This window comes from Colius striatus, chromosome 24 (assembly GCF_028858725.1).
Source record: "Colius striatus isolate bColStr4 chromosome 24, bColStr4.1.hap1, whole genome shotgun sequence".
Lineage (NCBI taxonomy): Eukaryota > Metazoa > Chordata > Aves > Coliiformes > Coliidae > Colius > Colius striatus.
In genome coordinates this window covers 2311868-2339323 of record NC_084782.1, presented here as the reverse complement: position 1 = coordinate 2339323, position 27456 = coordinate 2311868, and the positions used below count along the sequence as shown (strand labels likewise).

Here is a 27456-nt window from a genome sequence, read left to right as displayed (position 1 = left end):
GGGGGGGTGCTGCTGAGCCCCGGACAGCTGGAGGGGGTAAACAGGGGAGGGGGCGGGGGGGCACGGCCGAGGCCCAGGCTGGGCCGCGCCTGAGGGGCCTCCCCACGCCCCGGCGGAGACACCCGGCGACATCGGGGCCCGACTGGCACCTCACGGTCCGCTCCGTCCCGCTCTCCCCCCGCATGGATGGAGCCTCCCAACTTCCAGTGCCCGCTGCGCCCGCACCCGCGAGGCCTGACAGGTAACGGTCCCGCCGCCCGCCCGCGCCCCGCCCGCCCCCGGAGCCCCTCCTACCTGTCAGCTCTCCCCCGGTGCCCCCTTCACCTGTCAGCTCTCCCCCCGCCCTCTTGCCTCCCTTTCCTGTCAGGATTTTTTCTCCCCACACCCCCTTTCCCGTCCGTTGCTCCCACTCCAGGCCCTGTCAGGTGCCCTCACTGACATCTCCCTGGCAGTACCCCCACCTCTCTGCAGGGGGCCTGACCCCATCCCTCTTAAGAAGCTGTTCTTCATCCAGCCCATTTCCCCCATCCCTTTTCCCTGCCCTCATTCTCTTTACCAAGCCCCTTTTCCCCTCAGCCATGTCGATAGCTACATCCTCTGACTGGTACCTACTCCCCTCCCAGGTTCCACCACTGCCTTTTGAATTCTCCTTTCCCTCTCCCACAGCTGGCACTGCCCTGTCTTCACTTTCCTCTCCTTTTTCCTGAGGGCTTCCTCTGACCTGCTCTCACTCTCCCCTGCTCTACTTTCCCTTGCTAAAACCTTCACATGAAGCTTGTCCCCTCCTGGAGGGTGTCCTGCAGCCCCTTCCCTTGCAGATAGGATCAGCCTTTCCTCCTCTGCCTGCATCTGCTGGCGAAACTCCGTCCTGGAGCCACTGGGCCATTTGAGGCTTGGCATTGGGCTGAGGTTTGTGCTGGGCTGAGGTGTTCTGTATATTCCCTTTCTTTCACTGGATGCCCCTGTCAGCAGGAGGATGAAGGTTAGCAATGGGGTGCCAGCTCAGAGGGCTGCTGCTGCTGAGCTATAACCACTGTGTGTGCCAATGTCTCAGGGCATGTCAAAGCTTCTCTGACACTACCATCCTCTTGTGTATCAGATCCTACTTCTTCTCCTGTCCACCTCTCTTGTAAGCAACTCCTTCCTCTGTTGTTGGCTGGCTCCATGGTCTGAGCCATCTGCCCTGGGGAGCAACTGCTGCTCCTGGCAAGTCCTTCAGCTGTAGCAAAACCTTCTTTTTACTAGGTATTTGCTGCTAACCAGGTCATTTCCTCTTGTTTCTCCAGGTTTGTTTTAAAAAGAACCCTAGCTACTTATATGTATAGATATTTAATTTGATCCCTGACCTCTTGGAAAGTCAAGTTGAAGAGGACAGGGGAAAATAAGTTGTGAGGCTAAAGGAGCCTGTTGAATTGGGTCCTAGGTTAGGTGAAATAATGTATAGATGCTGAAGGGATGGGTCAGAGGATCTCCCTTTGGGATGAGTTGTGTATCCCCTGTAATGTGCAGAGTGCTGCTTTATTCAGTGACCTTGAGTATGGAGACTGAGCAACTTGGATGCATCAAAACAGATAGGAGTTGGATCACTTAATTAAGATTGCTAGATTAAGAATGAGTCCTGGCTGCTTTGTGGAGTTCCTTGATGTTGTTTCAGCTTTTCTGAAGGGCAGTGATCCTCAGGTTTGAGCCTTGAAGCCCTTGTCTGCAGGGCACTTCTCACCCAGTGCGTTGCTGTGTGGGTAGGTGAGTTGGTGGGTTCTGTGAGGGGAAAATGCATCCAAACAAAGGAGCAACCCCCCAAATCCAGGCTGCACTGGGACCCTTCAGTATTAAAGTGACTGAGTTTTGGCATCATCAATGTTGAGGCTTTGTTTCCAGACTTAGAGCAAGTGTTTGAGGAAAGTTAGAAGAGCCATCTGAAGAAAGGCAGATAATTTGATTACTCTTCTTCCTCCCCAGACCCCAAAGCACCCTTTGTACTTTTCTAGGAGTGTCAGGGTAAGTAGAGCCTAGCAGATTTTGAGCCCACAGCCTGTAGAAATCTGTGGCTTGTTAATTTTTGACTGCAGATTTAAAGGCCAAGTGTTGCGAAAGTTCTTTTCTGCCTTTTGGAACTTTGCATTTCAGGAGCAGAAGAGTCTGAGGAGCCAGTCACAGCTAACTGCAGGTGGGCTGGTCCTCTCCAACCTTCAGTTTGAGAAGAAGCTGTTCCTGGGGATGAGGTGACAGCTTTAACTGTCAGTTAAAACCCCAGGTTTTTAATCCTGTTTGGGGTATTCCAGGCAGGTTTGGAACAGTGAGGGATGAGGGAGAGTTGTCCTTGCTTGGAGTGCAGAGATGAAGAAACATGGTCCAGTGTAATCTAATAAATGAGCAGAGAATGTCATGGTGGTCTCTTACATGTAGCCAAAGTGAAGCTGTTTATGGGATCAGCAGTGGTAGCAATAGTGCAGATTTATTCTAAATAGTTCCTTGTCACTGGGACTTAATCCTCTCGTTTCATCATGAGCTGATTGTGAAGGTTTAGTTAAAAGCCAGAGAACAATCAGAATTTGCACAGCCGTGTTGCTGAAACAGGAACATCCCACACCAGTTTACATGCCTTTAGTGGGAACAAATGGACAGACTCTTTGAAGGGGCTTCAGGACTGGAAGCTTATGTGTGTGTCAGAAACTGGAGGCAGGGTTCTTCTGCTCTGATTATTTATGTGTGTTTTCCAGGAGATGTATAAACATGAGGGGATTTTATGTTTTGTGCCAGGGTCAGTTTCTAATGTACTTGGAGGCTGGTGATCTACAATAGTGTCTGACCTGGAATGAGAATCTGGCACTTTTGAATCCGTTGTTTCTGATTCTGTGATGATTTAAGGTTGCCAAAGCCTTTGCAGCTGTGGAATACCTGTTGAGCAACAACAAATTGCATTGTGAAAGCAAGAAAGGCTCTTTGAGCCTTCTTAACCAAGCACATACACACACTCACTCACACACATACACACAGCATTTTACAACATTCAGTCACCAAACCAAGCCCTGTCTAGGCAGGAGAGACCCCATAGGCTCCTGCATTCCCATTTCACTGGTTATTTTTCCAAACCTTTCCTTTTTCTTTCATGATTAAATACCTAAAAGCAGCATCTCAGGTATTCTAGACACTGAACAACTTTCTGGCCTGGCCTTGGATGTTGGCATTAGTGTGTTTAAAGTCAGTTTAGCATCAGGTGTTTTGTTTTAGACACTGTCTTATCCTGTTTTGTCAGCCAAAGGGCTGATTTCATGGATGATTTCCTTGACCTGTATCCTTTAAGAAGTAAAGTTGTGTTCATTTCTTGTTGACACCTCCTGGACAACAGTCAGAGAACACCTCTGAGTTATCATGACCTTGACAGAGAGTTGAGAAGCTCCGCAACACATCTGTAATCCTTAAAAACACTTGCAGACACAGCAAACTCCCGTGTCTCACTGCACTCCCCCAGCTGGTGTGTGTTTCAGAGGTGTGAGATGTGGAGATTTTGTTGAAGAGCAAGGGAATGTCACAGAATCACAGAATCTCAAGGGCTGGAAGGGACCTGCAGAGCTCATCCAGTGCAACCCCCTGCCAGAGCTGCACCACCTAGAGCAGGGCACACGGGAACTCATCCAGCTGGGTTGGAATGTCTCCAGAGAAGGAGCCTCCACAGCCCATCTGGGCAGCTCCTGCCAGTGTTCCCTCACCTCAACAGGGAACAAATTCTTCCTTGTGTTTCTTTGGAACCTCTTCTGTTCCAGCTTGTCCCTGTTGCCCCTTTTCCTATCACTGGCCATCACTGAAAACAACTTGGCTCCATCCTCCTGACACCCAGGGGTGGAAGAGACCTGTGTAACCTGAGTCTCTCTTCAGGAGTTTAGGTGGGTGTGGATGTTGGTTCCCTCTCAGCATCCTGTTCATACAGTCAAAGAGTGGATTTATAGTTTATCAGTGGTTTTGCAATAACTTATTTAGCAGTAAACTGCCTTGGTACGAGCTATTTCTGTGTGTAGAGTGTGGCAGATCTCTTTCCATGGATGTGCATTTCTCTGTGTGTGTCCTTCAGGTCATTTGGTGCTTTTTTTTTGCTAGATAGGAGTTGAATAAAAAGGAGCTGTTTAGAAATTAGTTGTGTCTGGAGGTAGGAAGTCTGACAAAAACACTTGCTTCGTTCTTTAGAGAGCAGTGAGGCATTTGTCAGTTGGGAGGTGACTGGCTGCTTGGCTCTGGCATGGTGTTAGGCCTCTTTAGGGTCCTAAGATCAAAAGAGAAGTAAACTGCTCATGAAGAGGAAGACGAAGACAAGCAGCCCCTACCTGGCAGGGAAGAAGAAGAGATAGGTAGATGCTGCTTGGAGAAGGGAGACTGTGGACAGAGTCTGGGAACGTTGTAGAGAAGCACTAAGGGGAGTGGAAAGCTGTAGACAAGACTGAGATCCGCTGGAATATTGTCCCTGTGTTTCCTGATGGTGTGCTTGGAGTTAGTGGATCACTCACTTCTCTGGAAAAAGTTAACTGTCAACAGTCACTGGTCACAGATTCCTGCAGAAAAGTGCTGTGTGAGGTCTGGTGGCAATGTGTTAACAGGGCTACACAGAGCAGGAGGAGGAGAGCCTCAGGATATAATCTTACAGATCTTGGGGTTTGTACAGGGAGCGCCAGAGTCTCTTGCCTGAGGAGTGAGCTGCTGAGGCATTGCAGAGCAGTGGAGGGCCTCTCTGGATAGAGAAAACACTTGCCTATGCTGGAGGGTTTGTTTAAGAAGGCCAGTCTCTGGGGATCCAGCTCAGGAGAAGGGTGGGTGGAAGCTTGTTAGCTGGAAAGGGTGTCTGGAGAGACTGGAGGAGAGATCACAGATACAATTCATCCCTGCACATTTGGTCTGCCCAAGGATGAAGCAGCTGTTTGAGCTCACAGCCCTCTGCTTTTGCTGCAGAACTTCACAAAAATGCATGTCCAGAAGCCACATCCTCGTGGGTGTCCCATCTATGGAGCTTATTGAGCCCAGCTGGCAGCTCCACGAAGGGCTGGCTTTGGGCACAAGGAGCTATGGCTCTATCCTGGTTTCCCATGTTTACCTCTGAGCTGCAGAGCCTTCAGGATCCACCTGCCCTGTGCTGATGCATGTTGCTGCAGGTGCCTACCTCCCCTCCTTCCCATGCTTGGGAACTGTTCCTAAGGGCAGTTGTTCTTGTCCTCTTACTGCCTCCATAAACAGGCAAAACATCTTAAGTTCATGTGGCTAGCCAGAGGATAGGTATCCAAATCTGCTAGCTTAATCATCCTATTACAAGAATTGGTATGAAATATTGATGACCAGATGTAGTCACCTTAGTAGCCTCATCCTATTAAGCCTGGGATGAAGCAACTATTAGTTAACATGAGGGTGAGTGAGGTTAAAGATGCTTGAAACATGAGGTGTCTTCCTGGGTGTGCTACTGCTGACGTGAAGGGAATGAAATGAGTGGATCAAATAGAGACATGATGGATAAATACATACCCACTAGCTTGGTTTCAGGCTGACTGGTGGATTCTAGAGGAGCTCCAATTTATGCACTGAACCAGGTGATGGAGTCCAAAACAATCTCAACTGATTGCCTCAACATCTGGGGGTGTGAGTTGAGCTTCTGCCGTGGTAAACTCGAGACGTGTGGAAGAGGGTGCTGGTTTTGTGGACACATCTACTGCAGAAACTAGACTTGAAAAGTGATGAATTTGGGCAGCTACAAGACGTGGGCTTTGAGTTAGTCCTGGTGGGATCATGGCCTCGTTTGCCCTCACTGGCCTGTAAGAAGACTTAAGTGCAAAGTCCTTTTGTTCTCCTCACTCACTCACCTTGCATTCAAGCCCTGCACTTGTGTTGTGGGAATGGCCTCAAGTTGCCCCAGGGGAGGTTGAGATTGGAGCTGAGGCAGAACTGTTTTCCTGAGAGGGGTGTCAGCCCTGTGCCAGGCTGCCCAGGGAGCTGGGGGAGTGCCCAGCCCTGGAGGGATCCCAAAGGCGTGGAGCTGAGGTGCTGACGGCCAGGGGTTAGTGCTGGGCTGGGCAGGGTGAGGGGAGGGCTGGGGCTGCAGCAGCTTCAAGGGCCTTTGCAACCCCGATGATTTTGTGACTTCTATGAATTTTACTGATATTGTTCTCACTGTACATACTGAATAGGACTGGAATAGCAGCCTGAGGGCTGCTTGTCCACTGCCTTCTGCAACAGGGACCTTCAGAGACCTACAAACCAGTGTAGGTTACATAAAAACCCCTGTGTAGGAGCCTCCTGCAAGAAAATGCCATCTCCAGTTTGTGTGGCTTCTTGCTCTCCCTAGGTGTAGTGACACCTCTGTCCACAACGGAGCAGCACAGAGGAGCCTGATATCCCAGCTTCCACTTTGGACAAGCTGCTTTCTGTGAGGAAACGAGCTCTTGGTCCTTCCCACCCATGGGGAAAGGCCAGTGTACATATGCCAATGGCTTTTGGAAAGCAAACTGAAGCTGAAGCCCAGGGGTTTGGGGGTGCAGCAGCCTCCTGGGTTTGCTGTGCAGTGGAAGCTGCAGGCCTGATGTTGCTAATGGTGGAAGTTCTGGCTTTGCAGTGATCTGCCAGCCAAGCAGCATCAGGCAGGGTTTGTCCCAACTGCAGCCTGACCTCGGCACAGTGATTTGTTGCTGCATTCTGTGACATATCCTTGTTTTGGTGAATCAGCATTTCCTCCTTCAAAAGAGGACTCCTTTGGAAATTTTGGCTTGTTCTGCTTGTGAAGGCTTTTAAAGAGAATAAAAAACTATTGGGTTACTTAGGGAGAAATGAGTGTTTAAAATGTTGGGTTTGGTTTGTTTTTAAATGAGAGCTGTAGAAATAGCGAAGTGGGTGAGTGTGGGGCCTGTGTGTGTGGTGACGGCAGTGACAGCATTTCACAGAGACTAACTCATCTTGTGCTCATCAGCCTGTCCAGAGCAGGGCTGTGACAACCACTCTGCCATTTGAATGCTTTTCTGACTGCTGTAGGATTCTGTGGAATCAAAGTTAATTCAGTTAGTGCATTAAAGATGAAAGTCCATTAGGAGAAGGGAAAAACTCTTCATTCCTCCTGGAAGCTGGACTTTAAATCATCACCCCTGTTCTGTTGCTAATGTAATTGGGTGTTCAAATGACGGTGTCACTTTGATGGTTGGCTGTTGTGATTTCTAAGGAACACTCATGCTCTTTTGGTTTGGGTTTTGGGGAGTTTCTTTTGGCTGGTAATCAAATGTAGTAAATGAGAGAGAAGAGGTGGCCAAAAATCTCGATGCCTTGTTTATTCCCAGTCTAAGAAGTCTTGTTGTGGTTGTAGAGTTTGGGAAATGTGAAATTGGATATGTAATGGTGGGAGGCAAGCTGTGAAGCAGGATGCTCCCCTGCACTTGCAGGGGCTTTGCTGATGTGGTGTTTTGGCTTTCCTAGGCTGGCATAGTCTTGGGGTTCTTGTTTTGAATTTCTCCACTGATTGAGTGTGGCCTCTTAAGTCAGATGTTCTTCAGTCTTATGTTGTTCCTTCCCACCCTTGAGTTTTTTTCAAGGAGCTTTTATACAAAACTTTTCAGTTCTTAGCCAGCTCTATTTTATGAAAATGATGTACTTGACATTGAATATGAATGGTCTAATGTGCTTGTGTGCCTGCCTTTGTTCCCTCTTTTGTCCTGCAGGTAATTAAATGCCCTCGGTGTGGCTCTCTGCTCTGTTGGCATGCTTGGATGCACAGAAGCTCTTCCCATAGCTTCCTTTCGTCTGCCCCACTGCAAGAAGATGGCAAAAGCAAACATTACCAGAGACATCATCCACAGACAGATCAAGGTAGGTGCTGGCCAATTGTTTCCTTGCTTTGGGTGGAGAGCAGATTAAGAATCTGTGTTCCCACTGGACTGGGAAATACTCCCGTCCTTGCCTTTACTTCTGAAAAGATCTCTGCTACTTACCTATTGATAAGCTGTGTAAGAAGCTTAAGAGAGCAAACACATAGGACCTACTGCTATCCTTAATGAAGAGCTGGATGAAGTATGGCATAACAGGAGCACAGTTCTTCTCCCTAGCAGGGGTGCACCGTGCTGGTTTGATATCAGCAAGTCTGTTCCTTTTGAGTACAATGTTGAAGAGGGAAATGTGGCTACTTGTGTTTGGGCACCACAAAGGCCCCTTAGCTAGCTTCCCTCGTGGGCTTTCTGTCTGCTTCTTTATGTGTTCTCTTCGTGTGATCTTGCCATCAAAGGTATTTTCTGACTGTAGTAAAGCTAATGATCTCTGTCTCAGTCTCTTTCTGTCTCTCTTTCTTTTAAAGAGCAGTGTGTTGCTGCCTTTGTGTAGGGAAAAACTTCTGTGGTGGTCGGATCAGTCATCTGATGGCTGCATTTGTGAAATATCTCCTAACGTGAAAGGACTAGCTGCAGCAGACACAATAGGCAATTATTACTTGGACTCAGAGGCCTTAAATGGTTTGCAGCTTTGCTGGTAATCAGCATTCAGGAAACTTCTCTGTTAGTGGCCAGAATAAGGAACTAGAAGCTTGAATGCTCACTTCACTTTGCAGTTTGGTACCAAACTTTGTATTACAAGCTTGTAATTTAATCCATGTGCAAAGATTTATTTTGCTGCCCTAACACTAACAAGGAAGGGATGGTTCTGTGGTTAGAGCGTTAGCCTGGGACTTTTTCACACAGTCTGCTCTGTTAGACTTTCATGTGTGACCTTGGGAAGATTGCTAAGTCTGACAGTTCCTTGTGGGAAAAGCAATATCCTACTGCACAGCCCTCACAAAGCCCCTGAGGTTGAATAGCAAGGCAATTATAACTGCAGCATGGTGTGCTGGGCCTAGCACTGTTTTGGGAATGCTATCTGTAAAAATATGTCAAAGGGGTTGAAGTTTATAATGGAAGTTAGTGCAGAAAGCCTGGTTTGGTTTGTTTTTCCTCCAGTCCCTCCTATCTGTCTCCATTTTGTTTTCAAATGGCTTTTGTTGTGTGGAGTTCATTACTTCACCTCCATCTGCAGAGCTGTAATGTGCTACAGTAGTTCTTTGTGTCTGCTCTGTGAGTACCAACATGCTCCTACTACCAGCAGTGTCATTTTTGGTACTGTGTTCTCATCTACACATGGTGATAACGAAGGCTTAAGTTATCTTCACCTGACTGTAGCATGGCATGACATGGGATAGACTGCATCAGGTCTTAGGGAGGCATCTCCTTGGACATCAGATGTTCCACCCAAAATACGACTTGTGTTCCCTTTTCCTCGTGCCTGCCTCTGTAACTGGCCTTCTTTCATCAAAGCCATCTGCTAATGCATCTGTGAACCCTGTGAGATCACAGGGGAAACAACTGTCCTGCTTTTCTTCACCTTCATTTGTACTGACGCAGTTCTGCGGCAGCTGTTCCCTTCCCTGTGGCACAGGCTGTGCTGTGGTGTTGCAGCTGCATGTTCCCACCCCATTTCTGAGGAGATAAAGGATGCTCTCCAGTTACATTCCCTGGTAGTTTGCTCTGTGGTGGTGCTGCTTCAGGACAGATCCTGTGTAATGGCAGGTTCTCCTGAGCAGCTGTGGTCTTGTACTGCAGTCCTTGGAAGTGAGCTGCTTCTGAAATCCTTGCCAAGGGATAATGACAGGCATTCCCAAGCTCTTTGTAGCTTCTGTTTCTGACCCAAAGCAGGCAACTTAGTGTGTGCTTCTCAAGCCCTGTCTTGGTTGCCCAGGTGGAGCCTGGCAATTAGGTAAACATCATTTTAAACCAATTCAGGGGCAAGGATTACAAACTGCCTACCTGGAGATGATGCAAATGATGTCTTCCTGCTACAGGATGGGTACCTGGTGCTATGGATACCCCAATAGCTGGCAAGATCACTGCTCACTTGTTAAAAAGTCCTTGAATCTTCTCTGGAAAGGGAAAGAGAGTGTTTAGTTTGCTGTAGTCAGCATGGTGCTTGTTTGCTTCTGCAGGAGAGGGGTGCACTGGGCTTTGAACGACACTATCACGTCACCGATCCCTTCATCCGACGCCTGGGCCTAGAGGCAGAGCTGCAGGTAAGTGAGCAGAAAGGAGACAGCGTGTGGGCCTGTGTCAAATCCTCTCTCTTGTATGGGATAGATGCTGATTACTCAGTCCCCTGAACTGCATTAGAGCCAGGAATAGCTCAGTGAGATCTTGGGTGAGCTTTCTGTGCTGGGTAATGCACCTCCAAGAGAGCCTTTAGCAGGTGTGTGGCAGCTCAGCCCAGCTGACAAAGGCAATTGTCAACTGTCCAAGATACCCTAATGCTGAAGAGTGTAATGCCTTACCTAAAGAATAGGTTGTTGTGTTGCAGTCTTGACACATCTTAAAAAGATCCCAAGATTATCTTGGTTTGGGGGAGGAAAGGATTCTTTTGTCTCTCTTTTCCATCGCATCTCCCATATCAAATGCTACTCAGGGCTCCTCTGGTCTCTCCTGGTGCAGCTGTTAGTTCATTTGGATGAAGATGGATGATACAGTCACCCAGCAGCAAGATGCCTCTAAAAGAGTTATCAAAAGTGCATTTTCCCCACGTTCCCAGAGAACCTGTACGTGTAATTTGTCAGCCTAGTCAAGTGCTTTTGAAGCAAAGTCACCTTCCATGTGTACAGCAGGATTTCATCTGTAGCCTTGGAGACTAAACAGCCATTTTATTCAACAATACATTACTTGGTTTTATTTGTTTCATTTTGCCTTTTCTACCCCAGCTGCTGTAGCATTGCCTCTCCTTTTCTGGAGGTGCTTATCTGCCACATGGGTGGTTTTTTGCAGGCTTGGAATAAAAAAAAACCCTGTTTGTATTCAAGCAAGTTGTTAAGTGTGGGGAGCTTGTTGTGTCTTTAGAACAGCTCTGTTTCCTAAGTCTGAACTTTGTGTAACACCATCTTCCCTTTTCTGTTTCCTTCAGGGTCACTCTGGGTGTGTCAACTGTCTAGAATGGAATGAAAAAGGAGAGTAAGTGTGTGGCTTGATTTGGGGGATCAACAAACTGATAACCCCAGGTTCTCCCAAGAGGAGGATCTAGGTCATTTTATCCCATTCTTAGTAAAGTGCAGCTGAAGCTCAATTTTTGAACTGTAAGAAGCAGCTTTATTTTGTTAAATACATCTGGATATGATTAGAAATGCCTGTTTAGTGAGTTAGGAAGGAAAATGGTCAGACTAAGAAGTGGAGATTGAAGGCTGCTTTTCTTCTCTTAAGTAGTATTATGGATTATAATGGGTCTTTAGGATTTGCCCAGCTGGTAGTGACATTTCCCCACCCCCATCACCATGCAGTTGAAAGCTTCTGCTGGGGGACAAATATATAAAGGAGGGAGGTGGAGTGTTCACCCCTCTGCAGTTTTAGAGGGAAACTAAACATTTCCCTTAACCAAGTGGAATAGAGAGAAATGAGTGGATGGAAGGAAGTGTATTTCTTGACATTCCTCCTACCAATTCCAAAGTCTGCTCTCTGATACTCTGCAGCATTACTTACCAGTGACAATTTGTGTACTTGAAAGAGATCTGACTACAGGGAAATAACTTTAAACCAGCTGATAGTTGCGGGTGTCAAATTCTTTTGCTTCAAATGACTATAGATGCAGATGGCAAAGAGCACCTTGCAAGTCTTGCCACCACACCCTGTGCTTAAACAGCAGCCTCTGAGTCAGTGACAGCCCTGGCTTGGGACTGCTCAGGCAACCAGGGCCAGGAACAAATGCCTTGGCTTGGCTTCAGGGATGGTGTGGAGCAGCTAATGTAGCCAGGCTCACAATGAAAACGGAGGCCTGCATTTTGTTGTTGACCAAATGCTCCTATTGTTTTCTTCTGAGCCATCTGAATCTGTGGTGAGCTGGCTCCATGAGCTGAACCAGCAGAGAATGCTCACTTTCTTCTCTCTCGAGTTGGGATTTGTCTGGTTTAGCTCCCTGAATGGATTGGCACATGGGGAGCAACAAGAGAAAGAGAAAAGAGAGAGGAAGTGGACTTCTTAGAGCTGTATTAACTTAATGGCTGTCTGTGGTCAAACCACTCTTAGGAAATTGGTCACAGCCTAGAACAGAAGAATACATGATGCATAACTTCTGCTTCTTTTAGCTTGTTGGCCTCTGGCTCTGATGACCAGCATACCATTGTCTGGGATCCTCTGCACCACAAGAAACTCCTTTCTATGCATACAGGACATACTGCAAACATCTTCTCTGTCAAGGTATATGGCTAGAAGGAAAGAATGGCTAACTAAATCAGCAAGAGAATAGATCCTTGCTGGGAAACATTTTCCTGCAAGCAATCCCCACCCCCTGCCCCCCAATAATTTAATGTCTTTAAAGTTAGGGGGAAATTACATTAAATCTAATACCTGAACTTCTTAATTTATGCAGCTCCCAGGCTTATCTGATTGTCTCTCTAAATTGAAAGGAAATGGTTGTAGCAAATTGGGATGAATGATAAAGAAAGTATTTTGTGTGCTCCTGTGCCTGGTTGGCTGGAGTGTGCATACTGGCATCTGTGTAATATGGGTCATGCTGTGTTCCTAAAGCTGCTCTGTGGCCTACCAGGGCAGCTCAGCCATGTCTGTGTCAAAAGCCTCAGCACATCTCAAGGTTGAATGTCCAATCTGTGTCCCCCAGTTCTTGCCACATTCAGGGGACCGGATCCTCATCACGGGAGCTGCAGATTCCAAGGTGCATGTCCATGACTTGACTGTCAAGGAGACCATCCACATGTTTGGAGATCACACCAACAGAGTTAAACGGATTGCCACAGCTCCCATGTGGCCTAACACCTTCTGGAGTGCAGCAGAAGATGGGCTGATCAGGTACAGAACTCCAGTCATTCTGCCCCACAATTAATTGGATTAGGTTCTGTTGCAGTATGTACTATGGGCAGATCTGAAGGGAGACTGTCTCTATACTGTAAAGAGCTTAAGCTAATCTCTCCCCTTCCTAAAACTGGAAGGATTAATCTTGAACTGTAGACTCCTATGATAAATACTCTCCCCAGCTCCTCTGTTTTCCTCCCCTGAAAGGGGAAGCCAAGAAGGGAACAGCCACATCAAATGGGCAAGAGATAAAACCCTGAGTGACGTTTCCAGAGTCGTTTAGATTCCTAAATGAGCTGTGTTACTACAAGAGCCTGTTTCACTTCTTGTGTAAGCTACAGTTTATGAGGTCATGACTTGAAGTTGGAACCTGAGTAATTTTGTGCACATTAAAGAGCAGAGTTTAGCAGTTGTCCTGATTACCAAGGCCTAGTGCGTTTTGAACTGAGGTGCATCCAGTAAGCTGTGGCACAAATGACACAGTTATAGCACTGTGAATGTTGTTACTGTCATCTCTTCATGCACAAGACAGATACTTAAGCATTAGGTCACTACTGAGCAGTGTAAATGTGCTGCTTTGAGTGGTCTTTGGTTTGGTCACCGTGGAAAGCTGACCTCTCTCTTACTATTGCTGTGTCACCTGGAGGCAGGGCCTGCCTGACCCTCTCATTCCTTTGCAGACAGTACGACCTGAGGGAGAACAGCAAACGTTCAGAAGTCCTGATAGACCTGACAGAATACTGTGGGCAGCTGGTGGAGGCCAAATGCCTGACAGTCAACCCCCAGGACAACAACTACTTGGCAGTAGGGGCAAGTGGACCCTTTGTGAGGCTCTACGACATACGCATGATCCACAACCACAGGTGATGGCAGCTGGCTGGTGTGGGCAGACATCTCTTCAGGGCTCTGCTGGGATGGGGGAGCTGCAGTGATCTGGCACTCAGCTGTCTCCCTGTGAAGTTTCACTCAGTCTTTTTTGTCCCCTCCAGTCTTTGTGATCTGTGGGGGCACATTGAGGTGGTGGGAGGCAGGCTGGTGACTGCACAGCTGTACAGGCATGAGGCCTTCTCCTCCTGTGCAAACAAGAAGCACCAGCCTAGATCAGGCTTGCAGCAGTTGAATGCTGTAATGATGATAAGACTGTTCTTCTCTGTGCATAGGAAAAGCGTGAAGCAGAGTCCTTCTGCTGGAGTGCACACGTTCTGTGACCGACAGAAACCCCTCCCAGATGGAGCAGCACAGTACTACGTGGCAGGTATTGGGACCTGTGCTAGGGGTGACTCATGGGGCTTCAAGCAGCCCTCTACCCATCACACAAGAAACCACTGCTTGTAAGGGCTCTGTGTCCCAGGGAACTGCAGTGTATTTCACTTGTATGCTAGAAATTCTTGCTTATGTAACCTGCCCACCTCCCGTGATCTGGCAGTGGTGTCTATTGGTGAACTGGCCTTACTTCTTCTTGTCTAGTATCAATGACTTTTTGTCACCTTCACTGGGAAGTCAAAGACTGGATAACCTGAGTGCTACAGGCTTTCTCCTGCTACTGCTGCCAGCAAGGCTGCTGTTCAGAATCTTTTTGGCACCAAGGCAGCTTGTCCTCATCCTGCAGATGAAGAATCAGTGGTGCAGTAGCTGGGCAATCTAGATGACATTCTTCTCCAATGCTCATTATTTACTATCCTTTTTTTTTTCCCCTGAATATTTGGGTTTCTTTTAAACCATCTCAGAGCAGCACGTTCATCAGAGCAGTTCTGACACTCTTGCTTCTGATGAGTCCCGCTAGAGGGTTTCTTAGGTCCCCTGAATTGGTCATGCAACACATCTGCTGTCTGAAGCAAAAGAAACTGCATGTGAGCTGAATATTTAGGAGCTTTGGTTTGGTTGTGCTAAAGGCTTTGTTAAGGGAACCTGACTAGAGGGTTGAAGATGAAGGTGTTTGTTTGCAGATGGCCACAAATCACAGAAGCCAAATCCACGATTTAGCAGGTTCTGCAGACTTCATTGTTAACAAGCTGGTTGTAGGCCAGTCTTCTCTTCACAGACATGGCCTTGCAGCATTGATATCTAGAGCTTGTGGAAAGGCAGCTGTGCACATCCATGTGTTTTGGTAGCTGATGGAAGGATTCCATAAACAGCAGTAGGAAATGGGAGATCACTTAGGGGTGTGTGCTTCATGACCTTGCTCTCCTAACAGCCTCTTGTAAAAGGGAGCAGCTGGAGTAGGACAAAGACAAGGGCTGATAGGAACAAACCTCTTGTCTCCAAAGGGCACCTTCCAGTGAAGCTTCCAGACTACAACAACCGCCTGAGAGTTCTGGTGGCCACGTACGTCACCTTCAGTCCCGATGGCACCGAGCTCTTGGTCAACATGGGAGGGGAGCAGGTAAGAAGACAGATGAAGTTTTTGGGAAGCTTTTCGTGCTTGTTGGGTCAGCATACATCATTGTGCATTCTTGAAAGCTGGTGTAGCAACTTCCTTGTGGGTAATATGATGGACTTTAAACTGTTTTCTGATTCATTCAGGCTAAATGTTTGGTGTTAGGGACTCATTTGTTATGCTACCACTGATCAGACTTGAACCACATTCCATTCTGGTTTTCCTTTTGACATTTTGCTGCCTGGAAGAGGAAGAAAACAGTTCTGGACTTGACTCTTGCTGATCTAGAAAAGATTTCATAGCTCATTCTTGAAACATCAAACTGCTTCTGTAATAGAATCTAGTGAATAAGGAATTCTTAGAAGCAAAGACCTTCACCTGGAATATTGATTGCTTTAATTTTAAGCACTGGGTGGCATTCATGGATCTTTTGTGAAGCCTGTCAGTGAAATGAGAAAATCTTCCTGACAGCATTAATCAGCATGGCTTAAGCTGGACCTTGGTTTGTGAGCAGGTTACTCTGTGGTTGTCCTCCACAGATCTTTCTCACATGTACACTCATTCCCTTTAAGAGAAGGTGCTGAGTTAGGTGAACTGAAGATCTCATCTGGGCTGTGGATTCCTATACCAGTACAGTTTGAAATCAGGGCTTTGCAGGGTTGCTTTTGAAGTTTCTCAGGAAATCCTGGTTTGATCCTAGAGAGACTTTTGCCTTGGGTTAGTGCATCACCTCTTCTCTGTCAACAAAGGTTTGATTTCTTCATGAACAATGTATTCATTAAAGAGTTAAAATATCTTCTTGGAGTTGAAGTTTTTGAGCAGGTTGGTTTGTGGTCAGGTCATCTTTTAAGTTCTGTAGCTGTGGAGAGTTGTTTTGTACCTCTCAAGACAAGGCTCCTATTTCTCAGCATTATTCTTTCTGAACCCAGTGCTGGAGTGGAACACTGAGGCACTGCCTCTGCTGTCATCCTGTTTGTATTTGTCTACAAACAAGATGCCCAGTTAGAAAATTGGAAGTGGCAAATCACAAATGTGGAACCATGTACCCATCTAGCCTTGTTTTATTTCTGTGACTTGAACATCTGTTTCACTGGCCTTTTTGTCTCATTCTCTTTCTTCATTCCTTAGGTCTATTTGTTTGATCTAACATACAAACAGCGACCGTACACTTTTCTCCTCCCAAAGAAGTGCCACACTTCAGGAGGTAAGTATGATGCTGTCATGAAAGTGAGTAGAAGGCAGAGTGAAATCATGCACTGCACAACTCTGTTTTTTCATGATGCAGCCCAGTCTGAGCAGGAACTGGGAAAATGAAGTAGGGCTTGGCTGTTCATAACCTGCCTTCTAAAACCCTTCTAAGGAGTGACAAAACGTGTGTCTGGAGGGGAGAAGCGATCTGTTGAGAAGTGTGTGTGTCTGTGTGTGTCTGTGTGTGTCTGTGTGTGTGTGTCTGTGTGTGTCTGTGTGTGTCTGTGTGTGTGTGTCTGTGTGTGTGTCTGTGTGTGTATGTGTCTGTGTCTGTGACAAAACGTGTGTCTGGAGGGGAGAAGCGATCTGTTGAGAAGTGTGTGTCTGTGTGTGTGTGTGTCTGTGTGTCTGTGTGTCTGTGTGTCTGTGTGTGTGTCTGTGTGTGTGTCTGTGTGTCTGTGTGTGTCTGTGTGTGTGTGTGTGTGTGTGTGTCTGTCTGTGAACTCGGGAGCACACTTAAAGCTGTGAACAAAGGATAAAGCAGACTTCATAGAGTGGTTGAGGTCCTTGTATCCTGCCTTCAACTAGGAGAAAACTTTGTGGGCAGGTATGGAAATGGTGTATTGGTTTTATTTTTGCAGTAGTTGTTAGTAGAATGTAGAATACATCTGTTAACCCTTCCACACCCATTAGGGAGGAGACACACAGTCTCTTCCCTAGTCTTAAGAGTCTGGCCTGGCACTAATATCCCTCCCTGAGGTAGCTGAATCAAGAAGTCATTGATTTGATGAGTAAGTAGATCCCAAAACCTGTTTCTTCCTGGCCCTGTCTCCCACAGGGCCTGTCAGTACACAGGTACTGCGGGCAGGACATAGGGAATGGCTCCAACATGATTCCTGGGCAGAGGCTGCCACTTATCAAGGAGTGTTCTCTCTGGCTCTTAACATGCTTCCCCGGGCACAGGCTGACTCTCATCAGGGAGTGTTCCCACCCAGCCCCTTCCCTGCTCTCCTGGTACTCCGTGGCAGAGTTTGATCTCTGCACTCGATGTACCTCAGGCCTTAATCACACCTCCACACCCTGGGAGCAGAGCTATGCCTTGCCTGCCTTCTGTCCTGACCACACAAGGGTGATCTGTGCTGTGATACCTGCTGAGGTGACGCTGCAAAGAGCAGGACAGCACTGGAACAGGCTCTCCATGGTGCAGTCCTGGCACTGCTCCACCTCGTTGGGCACAGAGAGTTCAGGCAAAGGCTGTGAGGAGGCGGTGTGGGTACAAAGGCTGAGCTTCATGCATATCCCAGCACACTGAAACCTCTGAGCACTGCAGTGTCCCTGCCTCCCAGCCTGTGAAATGGACTCAGGAGCACTTCCAGCTGCAACATGAATGCAGTTGGTGAAAACTGAAGCTGAATGTTTTCTATAGGAATGGCAGATCTTGGGGCTGCCTGGCCTTCAGAGGAGTGCTTCAGCTTGTAACAGCTCCTTCACCAGTACAAGAGGAAAGCATCTGGAATTCCATTACTGGATTCCTCCAGTGGTTCTACCCATCCTCTTTCCCCTATGAAATGTTCAACAACTTAGCTGTGTGATTCTTTTATCTGAATGAATCCAAAGTGCAAAGTTATTGATGTTACTAAATCCTTCTGCAGTTTTCAATGTTGGGTTCCCGGTGATCAGTCAAGTACTCCAGTTATGGCCTGGAACCCAGTCTGAAGGCAGCTCAGTTCAAACCACTCTCTCTCTGTATGTATGTAGTTCTATGTGCATCTGGTTTTCTAGGGCTTCATTGTGAAGGCTACTACAGAGATTTTGTAGTAAATGTAAGAAGGCAAATCAAATCCAGGTGGATTTGGGGTGTGTGGAATCATGGAAGTTTTATTTCTGCTCTGACTAAGGCTGTGGCATTGGTTTTCTTCTAAAAGGAATGCCTGAAGCCTCAGCTATTAGTTTGTATCATCTACACTGATCCTTAGCATGGCTTTGTGTTTGTTTTTCTAACCTTCAGAAGTGCAGAATGGCAAAACCTCCACCAACGGGGTGTCGAACGGCATCCACCTCCACAGCAACGGCTTCCGCCTGGCTGAGGGCAGGGCACATGGCAGGTAAGGGCACAGCTCTACCTACCTGGAAGCTCTACAGCTTTGTTCTCATCCTCTTCCTCTTGCTAAACAAAATCTGAGGTGTACATCCACTTGGCACATTGACTTGGTCATCAGGTGGCTTCTGTCCTAGGAGTTGTATTTGCTCCTGGTGTATGGACTATAAACTAGTCAGATCAGGTCCAGGCATCCTGGGAGAAATGTTGTCCATGAGGATTTTTCCCCTCTGATGTCGTATTACTGCGGACATAACTAAGAAATGACTTTTCAGGCCTGGAAGCAAGGTGTTGTTCATTGTCCTGAGTGGTTGTTACTTCCTGACCTGAAGGAACAGTGTCTTGGTGAATGGGAGAGGCAGTCAGGTTGAAGGATCTTTGCTTCCCTTTGCTGGTTTTCTGGGCACCTGACTGCTGCAGAATGAGCTGGAGCAGCCAGAATTGCTTTATGACATGACACTAGAGTCATTACTCCTGCAGTCTGCCTGTGAACCAGGAATGGGATGGAGAGCCCTCTTCTATTGTTCCTACTGCATTCTTTAAGAGCAAAATGCAGTTAGGGTGAAGCAGAAACAGACTCGAAGCACATTTTGCTGACTGTTTTCCCTCCAGCTGATGAGACATGGTTAAAAGTCAAGACACAGTTGTTTAATACCATATAAGGGTAGTGTAGGTTCCACCAAAGCCGTTTTGGTGGATGATTTCAGCTTGTTTCCTCTAGATGGCCCCTCTGCCACGGCAGCAGAGATGTGGCTGGAGTTTTGGGTTGCTGCTGTGTGCAGCCCTCTGAACTCAGATGCTTGGTTCCCTTCTGAATTTGCATCGTTTTACATTGCTAAAAAAGGGCTGGAAATGTTTGTGCAGTCAAAGCAAAAGTGTATTGATGAAGTCTGAGGGATCAGGTGTTCAAAATAGCCACTGTTCAGTTTTGAGTATATGTAGAAAATAGAAATAAATAATGGTCAAAAAGAAACCTTCCTCCTACATTCAGGTTGCTCAGGTGCAGGGTTTCTGCTGCCTTTCCCTGAAACTTTTGCTATTAGGTAATGCTTACTGGGATTTGCTAAGATGGAACAGAACACTGCAGGCATTGAACTGGAGTTAACAGAGCACCAGCATGTGAGACTTACCTGTGCTCCTTTCCTCTCTCCCTTCAGTCCCCAAGTGGAGTTACCTCCATATCTGGAGAGAATCAAGCAGCAAGCCAACGAAGCCTTTGCTTGCCAGCTGTGGACACAAGCCATCCAGCTATACAGCAAAGCAGTCCAGAAAGCCCCCAACAATGCCATGCTGTACGGAAACAGAGCTGCTGCCTACATGAAGCGCAAGTGGTAAGGAAGCAGAGAGTATCTGCAGGGGGGTTTAGTGTCACAGGCACTGCTGGTGGAGCATCTTCCTCATGAGGAAAGGCTGGAAGAACTGGGGAAAAACTATTTGAGTGCTGACGTGAGGGAGCCCTGGCCCAGGCTGCCCAGGGAGGGTGTGGAGGCTCCTTCTCTGGAGGGCTTCCTGGACATGTTCCTGTGTGACCTGATCTAGGTGGGACCTGCTTTGGCAGGGGGTTGGACTGGATGAGCTCTAAAGGTCCCTTCCAACCCCCACCATTCTATGATTCTATACCTTCTTGTCCACTGTGAAGCACTGGGCTTCACTATGTGTGGAGCAGAGTTGGGGTTTTTGGATCAAGCCCTAAATCAAACCTCTAACACAGAGCAAGGGTTGGAGAAGTTCTGGCCACAGATACTGCACAGGCAAGCACAGCTGGTAGTGGCTCATCCTTTTGCCTCCTGGCATGCTGAGTAATGTTCTGTTCCTTTCCTGTTTAAAAAGAAATCAAAAATCCACTTCTGAGTAACAGCATTATGAGTTCTCTAAGGGTGTTTTGCATTTCTTTGGGTAGTTCTGATCTTCATTAGAGTAGGTCTGTAAATCTGCTGTCACAGATGAGGGCATGGTTCCTACACTTAGAGCTTTGTTGTAGGACAGCCTGGAGTTGCTTTGGTTGCTGCTTTATCCGAGTAACTAGTGCTGCAGAAAGTCAGAGCTGGTGATTCCTGGGTAACCCCAGCTCACCCACATTCCCCTTGACTGGAAACAAACCTCTGAGGGATCTGGAGAGGTGGCAACTGGTGCCTCAGAGTCTAGGGGAGATTCTGTCTTCACTCTTGCAAAATAGACTGTTAGTGTCTGATGTGTTTTCTGACCAATAGCCAGAGCTGCATCTGCAATGTACATCTGAGTTATTTTAGTATCTGTCCCCTTGAGCAGAGTAACACTGAGTAGCACACCTTGCCACTCACATATTTAAAATAGCTGTGGTCCTTCATCTGCATTTGCTTTGTTGAAGATGTTCTTCTCCTCTCCCTGCTGAAATCCCCAGTATGAATTCTCCTCTCTTCTTGCCAAGATAAAGAGCAGCCAAGTGGTCGTCGTGACTGTTGGTAACTGGCCTACTGGCTGTTTTGCAATGGCAGAGATTTGGGAGCTGCCTCAAAAAAGACCTCAGTGTTCAGAGGGAGAAGAACAATAGGCTGAGATTAAGGAACAGAAGACAGAAGCTGAGTGCTGATCTCACAAATGACTTTTTTCATAGGAATCATTTTTCCCAAAGGATGTTGGCAGATCTGAACCTTTCTGTGTGTCAGCTAGTGCTTTGCTACAGTTTCCAGTATCAGGAAGGTGTGGAAATATATGCCCACTAGCTGTGATTTGTCCATCAGAGCTGTGAAGTGTGGTGGTTCTGTAGCTCCTTGAGGGCTACAAGTGGCCGTGACTGTGGGCAAGGAACCTGCTGCCACTCTGTGCGTCCACACAGGGGCACACGTGAGCTGCCGTGCTCTGAGGAGGCCCTGCTCCCTTTGCAGGAGAGGCCTTGTGTCTGCTTGGCCAGAGGGCTTGTGCATCCTCCATCTTCAAAGGACTTCCCTAAATGTGTTGTCTCAGGGAGCTCTGCTCTGTCGGATTTAAAATGGCAGGCCGGGGCTTGCTGGGCTGCCCTGTGTGGCTGTGTCACTCCTGCCTGTGGAGGTGCATTTCAGAAGCTGGGCTTGGTCAGATGGTGCCCCTGAGAAACAGCAAATGCTGTTAGTAGGGGATGTCTGCTCACACAGAGTCAGGGAACAAGGGCTGGGAAACAGGAGTGCAAAATGTGTGCCATTTCTGCTCGGGATGTCTAATCCACCGCTCTCTTTTCTTCAGGGATGGGGACCATTATGATGCTTTAAGAGACTGCTTGAAGGCCATATCCTTAAATCCATGCCACCTGAAGGCCCATTTCCGTCTTGCCCGCTGTCTCTTTGAACTCAAGTACGTGGCAGAGGCTCTGGAGTGTCTGGATGACTTTAAAGGGAAGTTCCCAGAACAAGCCCACAGCAGTGCCTGCGATGCGCTCGACAGAGACATCAACGCAGCCCTGTTCTCCAAGAGTGATAATGGTGAGTGCCAGTGCTCAGGGGCCTTCAAGGTGACACTGAAATCTAATGATCAGACAAGGCATTTTCTCCTTGTACTTGCCCCTCTGAAGTCAAGCTCCAGCTCTGGGAGAGATTGATTGTTACTGTGCACAAAAACTGTCCTGAGCCCGTGTTTTCCTTGTGCCCGGTCTTAGTTTGCTCTTGAGTGAGAGAGTGATAAAAGCAGTCCAGTGTAGCCAGGAGATAATCTGGAAGGAAGCTTGTGCTTCTGAGCCCTGCTCCCTGCTGGGATTGTCCTTAACTCTTTGTCTAAAACTGTTGGGATCTCCTGCAGTGCTGTTTGCTGAGAACATATTCCTTTCCAAACTGTGATGAGGGAAAACATGTTGTTTTGCAGCTGAAGACAAAAAAGGGGGTGGCCCCATCCGGCTGCGAGCCACGGGCCGCAAGGATTCCATCTCTGAGGACGAGATGGTGCTGAGGGAGCGCAGCTATGACTACAAATTCCGATATTGTGGCCACTGTAACACTACCACAGACATCAAAGAGGCCAATTTCTTTGGCAGGTATGTTGGCAGAGCGTGGTGGGGATGCAGGACAGGAGTGTGAGTGGCAGCAGAATGCTCTCTTCCGTCAGATAAAGCCTCACGCGTAGCCCTGTCCTGACTGTTCGTGATGCTGACACTGGTTTGCAGGGTTGAAAAAGGTGACAGAAAGCCTCCTTGTGTGGTTGCATGAACAGCTGGTTCAGCAGCAGATGCACAGAGGACCTGGTTGGGATAGAGTTTCAGAAAAGCCATTTGAGATTGAAACCAGGAATCCTTGGGCTGGAGGGAAGCACCACAGAGAGCTTTATCTGGACCAGCGTTGGGTGGCAGCCTGCTGATGGCAGAAGCCAGCTGAGATTCTGTGTCTGCTAGAGACTGGCATTGGCTCTGGCTCTGTCAGCTCCAGCCTCTGCTCCTCTCACCCTAGCAATGCACAGTACATAGTCAGTGGGTCAGACGACGGCTCCTTCTTCATCTGGGAAAAAGAAACCACCAACCTCGTTCGAGTGCTGCAGGGAGACGAGTCCATTGTGAATTGTCTCCAGCCTCATCCCAGTTACTGTTTCCTGGCCACCAGTGGCATTGACCCAGTGGTACGGCTGTGGAACCCCAGGCCAGAGGTAAGAGCCCCAGTCAAGGGCTGTGTTGCTGTCAACGATCTGTCACACGCGCTGCTCTTTATCGGGGTCACTCGACAGTTGCAGCAGCACTAACAGCCCCTCTTTGGTCCCAGGGCTGCCTCTCTGAGTCCTCTCCCTTCTTGTCTTGCAGAGTGAGACCCTTAATGGGCGTGTGGTTGTGGACATGGAAGGTGCTTCCCAGGCCAACCAGCGGCGGATGAACGCGGACCCGCTGGAGGTGATGCTGATGAACATGGGGTACCGGATCACGGGACTGACCAGTGCTGGGGCTGGGGGCTCAGACGACGAGGACAGCTCAGAGGGGCAAGTCCAGTGCCGACCCAGCTAAAACAGAACTGCCTCTCCTTCCTCTCAATGTTTGCAGAAAGGGAACCTCGTTTCCTTGGGCCTGAACTTTCTCTGATGAGTGACTGCACTGTTTCGCACTATGCACAGAGTAGGACAAGCTGGCAGGGGCAGGAGCGGCCGTCTCTAAACCATCACCTCCTTCTTCTCCCGTCACGCTACCGAGCAGCATGGCAGTGCAGTCTGGGGTTTGCCTTTAGTGGAATTTAGTCCCAGCAGGGGTCTTTGAGTTGTCTGTAAGCAGTGTTAAGCTGGTGATTTATGTTTTATTTCCAGAGCTGCTGTATGGTGTGGTACAGGAGGATGTTGCCTGCATTTGTGCGTTTGCAGAGGGGACGTTAAATTCCTGAGTAATACACAAACCCAGGGCAGGGCTTCTGGAATGAATTTACTGCAGTGATCCTGGTCTTGAAAGCTTGACTCTGCTTTTGTGCTGCCAGCCTGTCTAGAGGCCCCTAGTTTAGGGTTGTTGGCCATGAAACACCTATTTTGTCCCATAGCATCTTTCTTCTGCCTTCTGCCTCTAACATGTTGTCACCAGATGTAGCTGTGTTGTATTAAGGACTGGATGTTGCCTGTCTTGTCCCTGGGCATCTGTCTTAGTTGATGAATCAGTGAAGGCACTGAATATGTGCAGCTCAACAGGGCAGGGTGTGCTTGCCCAGCTCTGATACTTCCTTCCGTGGTCTGTGAACCCATGGAGAAAGGTGATAGCAATGGGAGCAGGTTCAGTCAGAGGCCTGGGACTCATGTAAGAGTCCCTGAGGAAAGGGGCTGTTCCAGAGCTTCTCTCTCCATTGCCCAGAGTGTGTATAGCTGTCTTCACCTTCCCCTCTCCATGTCGCCTGTGCTGGAGCTGGGAACGTTGCCATCGTGTGTACATTGCAAGGAAAGTTTCGAGCTCTCAGACAGCAGCATTTTTGTGCAGTCAGCTGCTCAGTCTTGGCCAAGGTGGGCCTGCTCCACCTCACTGCTGGTGTAGCATCTGATGGATTCGTGGTCCTCTCAGGAACCCTCCTCCCTCTTCCCACTCTCCACACACTGACTCTGGCTGCGAGGTCAGGAGTCCACCTAGAAATCCAGCACTGGACTTCCATCCCTTCCCCTCTCACATAACAGCCCTCTTTTTTTTTCCTCCTCTCACAGTTGCCAAACACTAAATATCAGATAGATCTTACACAGCTGTGCTACAACCCAATCTGAAGAGGTTGTCTTTTTCTAGGACTATCAACTAAGACCAAAGAGCCCCTGGAGATCTCACTGCACTGCGCTGTCTCCTGTCTTTTACTGCTGAAGGTCTGAACCTGCCAGCCTCGGTCCCAGGGGTGTGAGGTGTGTGTCTGGGAGCGTGTGTGCCTGTGTGTGTGCTGCATTAGGGCTGTTCTTCCATGTGGTGCAATCCCTGGTCTTCCTGTTTCTGCTGTGGAAAAATGAGAGGCCTCCTTTTCCTTCTCTGGCCGCTTCTGGCTGCCAGGCGGTGATGAGATTGCGCAGTGCTGGCTGATGAAGGTAACTGGCTTCCTCTCTCTTCCAGAACAGTCTTTATGAGATGAGGGAGCCCTGGGCAGGAGGGAGAGGGGTCACTGAGTCTCTCCAAGGACACTGTTCCCTGTGCAGAGATCCCACACAGCCCCTTTGTAATCACAGTGGAGCTCACTGGGCCCTGCCCCACAGACAGAGACATCCATCTGCTCTTTCGGGTGTGGGTGGAGCAGCCTTAGCAAAGCCCAGGCCTGTGGGAGTGTGGCTGCCAGCCCCAGGAACCCCTGGCTGCCCTTGGGCTCTGCTGCACATTCACCCTCTGCCTCCTCCTGCCGAGGCAGAGCTCTCCTGGCACAGACTGGCACTTGCTGAGGCACCTTTGCCCGTTTCCACGCAGCACTGGCACGGGGGCTGGGGCTGCTTGCTCAGTGTTACCCCTCGGGCTGGGCACAAGCTCCCCCACCCCAAGTGTACCCTGGTACTCAATGCTCTTCAAAACCCAGAGGCAACAGCAAATTCTTCTCACTCGAGTGGCTCTCTGACATGGTCTGGCCTTGTCTTTCTTTGCTTAAGGCTTTCCTACTAGACACAGACTCGTTTTTTTCCCCCTACTCCTCCCACTCAAACTTTTTTTTATCTTTCAGTAGACAGTGTCAGCAGACTTTGATTTTTAAAGCGAGAGACTGAGATGGAAAGCTCTGAAGAGAATAGACCTCTCCCTCCCCATTCACCTTTTGCTGTGGCAGCTATTTTTTGTTGTTTTTTTACCCTTGTGAGACAGTGTGACTCTTTTACCTGCCAGATGCACGGTGAAAGCCACAATAGATTCCCTGCCTCTGCAGTGGATTGCTTTTTTAAACATCTGCTTTGGTTAAAGAAAGAGAAATACTAATGTGAGACAAGGGGAGGGGAAAGAAAATCTCTCTGGCTCTGGCCCCTGTTGCCCCTTGTCGTGGGCAGATCACCTGCTTCATCCTTTGTTCAGGAGGAATCTGTATTTATTGGTGAAGGAAAAAACAAGCTGGGGAAGTAGGGAGAAGATGTGCTTTATTGACCTCTGCTGTTTACTTCAACCCCCTCTTTGGGAAAGCTTCTTCCTGCTCTTTCTGATTAACTCTTTCTAGCCTGGGATGTGCAGGGATGCCACCTTTATTTTTGTATTCCAGCAATGGGCTCTCCATGAGGAGACTCAGAGGGTTCTCTTGTTGCAATGACCATTGCTTCTCGCTTTCAGAAGTACTAAAGATGATCATCTCATAAACTTTGCCCCTGCAGTCGTAGAGGTAACACACAAGCCTTACTGTCCTCATTAGAAGGAGCAGAAAACTTGTTTCTCTGGTCCCTGGAAGAGAAAGGGTTAAGCAATTAAACAATTCTTTGTTCTAGTTTGCTTTTTTTTCCCCTTGGTGTCATTTTATTTGAAGGGATTGGGGGCTTTGTGCTACCTTTCTGCTCCGTGGAGGTGGGTGGGCAGAGGGTGGCCTGGCTGGGTGGGTATTGTCTGTTCAATGCTGTCTCATGGGGAACAGAGGCCCCAGTAAACATGAGTGGGAAGGGGCTGGGGAGCTGTGGTGGCCACTGAGGGAGTGCTGACGGGTCTCTTGGCGTCACCTGTGGCTTGGTTTGGGGCTGGGGTGGGGGTGAGAAGGGCTGTGGGAGGGAGCAGTGATGCACAGGGCTGTGAGGGAGGAAGCTGCTCTGAATCATGTCAAGGTACACAACCTCCCAAACACTTCCCTGGCCTCCCAAGATGCAGGATGCCAGGCCTTAAGGAAGAGTTAGGAAAGCAGATTCTCAGAATCCATTTGAACTCTTCTGGTACAGATTCCCATCAGACACCTTTCAGCTGAAGGCCTTTGGGGGCCTCTTCATTGCAAACCCTGCCTGAGAGAAATGATTGCTGTAACAGACAGCTCTGCTCTGCCACAGCCATGTGCAGCCACGCTGGAACCAGCAGGCAGCTAATTAGGTCAGGTCTGGGATGGAATGGCTGGACAAAGAGGATGTGTGGAAAGGGAATGGGAGTGGTGGAACTGTGCGTGGAAATGGCTGGAAGGACCCAGGAAATGAGTTTTCTTTGTAATGTGGGTAAGGGAATTGTGTTGAGGAGGGAGAGGAGCTGGTGTGCTCTGGGATATGGGGAGAGGAAGGAGTGCAGCCCTAAGGATGAGTTTGTTTTTCTCTGATGTCAGTGTTCACAGTGCCAGGAACGAGTCTGCAAAGGGCTCAAGATGGCTCCTGGCTCTGAGCAAAATGAGAGCAGGATGTCAGGAAGCTGCCTGCTGTGGCTGCAGTGAGGAATTCAGTCCTCTGCCCGCTGTGCTGCTCAGAGCTCGCTCAGGCCTTGCTGCTGCACGAGATGAGTCTGACTGGGCCTCCCTTGGGAGCTGGCAAGGGGAGAAGGTGGGTCCTTCGTGGCTTTTCTGGCGGGGCCATGGTCACAGCCTGCACTTGGCACTCTGAGCGCTTCCACCTCGTGCCCCTGAGCCCCGAGAAACTGGCGGCTTTCCCTTTAAACTGAAAAGTTGCTCTGTGGGTTGGCCCTGTCAGCT

The 27456-nt window shown here is 48.5% G+C and overlaps 1 protein-coding gene across 2 annotated transcripts; it reads left to right on the top strand.

The window, feature by feature from the left end:
• Positions 1–26289, top strand: WDTC1 (WD and tetratricopeptide repeats 1). Of its 2 annotated transcripts, XM_062014743.1 has the most exons (16): positions 2–241; positions 7677–7824; positions 9959–10042; positions 10918–10964; positions 12089–12200; positions 12622–12809; positions 13493–13675; positions 13973–14067; positions 15080–15195; positions 16318–16393; positions 18386–18482; positions 19633–19806; positions 21674–21909; positions 22286–22454; positions 22864–23056; positions 23208–26289. In XM_062014743.1, exons 2-16 carry the CDS (start codon positions 7717–7719, stop codon positions 23403–23405), a joined length of 2076 nt encoding a protein of 691 aa, XP_061870727.1. In that variant the 5' UTR covers positions 2–241; positions 7677–7716; the 3' UTR covers positions 23406–26289. The 2 variants fall into 2 exon arrangements, with proteins under 2 accessions (XP_061870728.1, XP_061870727.1); XM_062014744.1 differs by lacking the exons at positions 22864–23056; positions 23208–26289 and adding an exon at positions 22584–22854 and having other exon boundaries at positions 1–241.
• The last annotated feature ends 1167 nt before the right edge of the window (positions 26290–27456 follow it).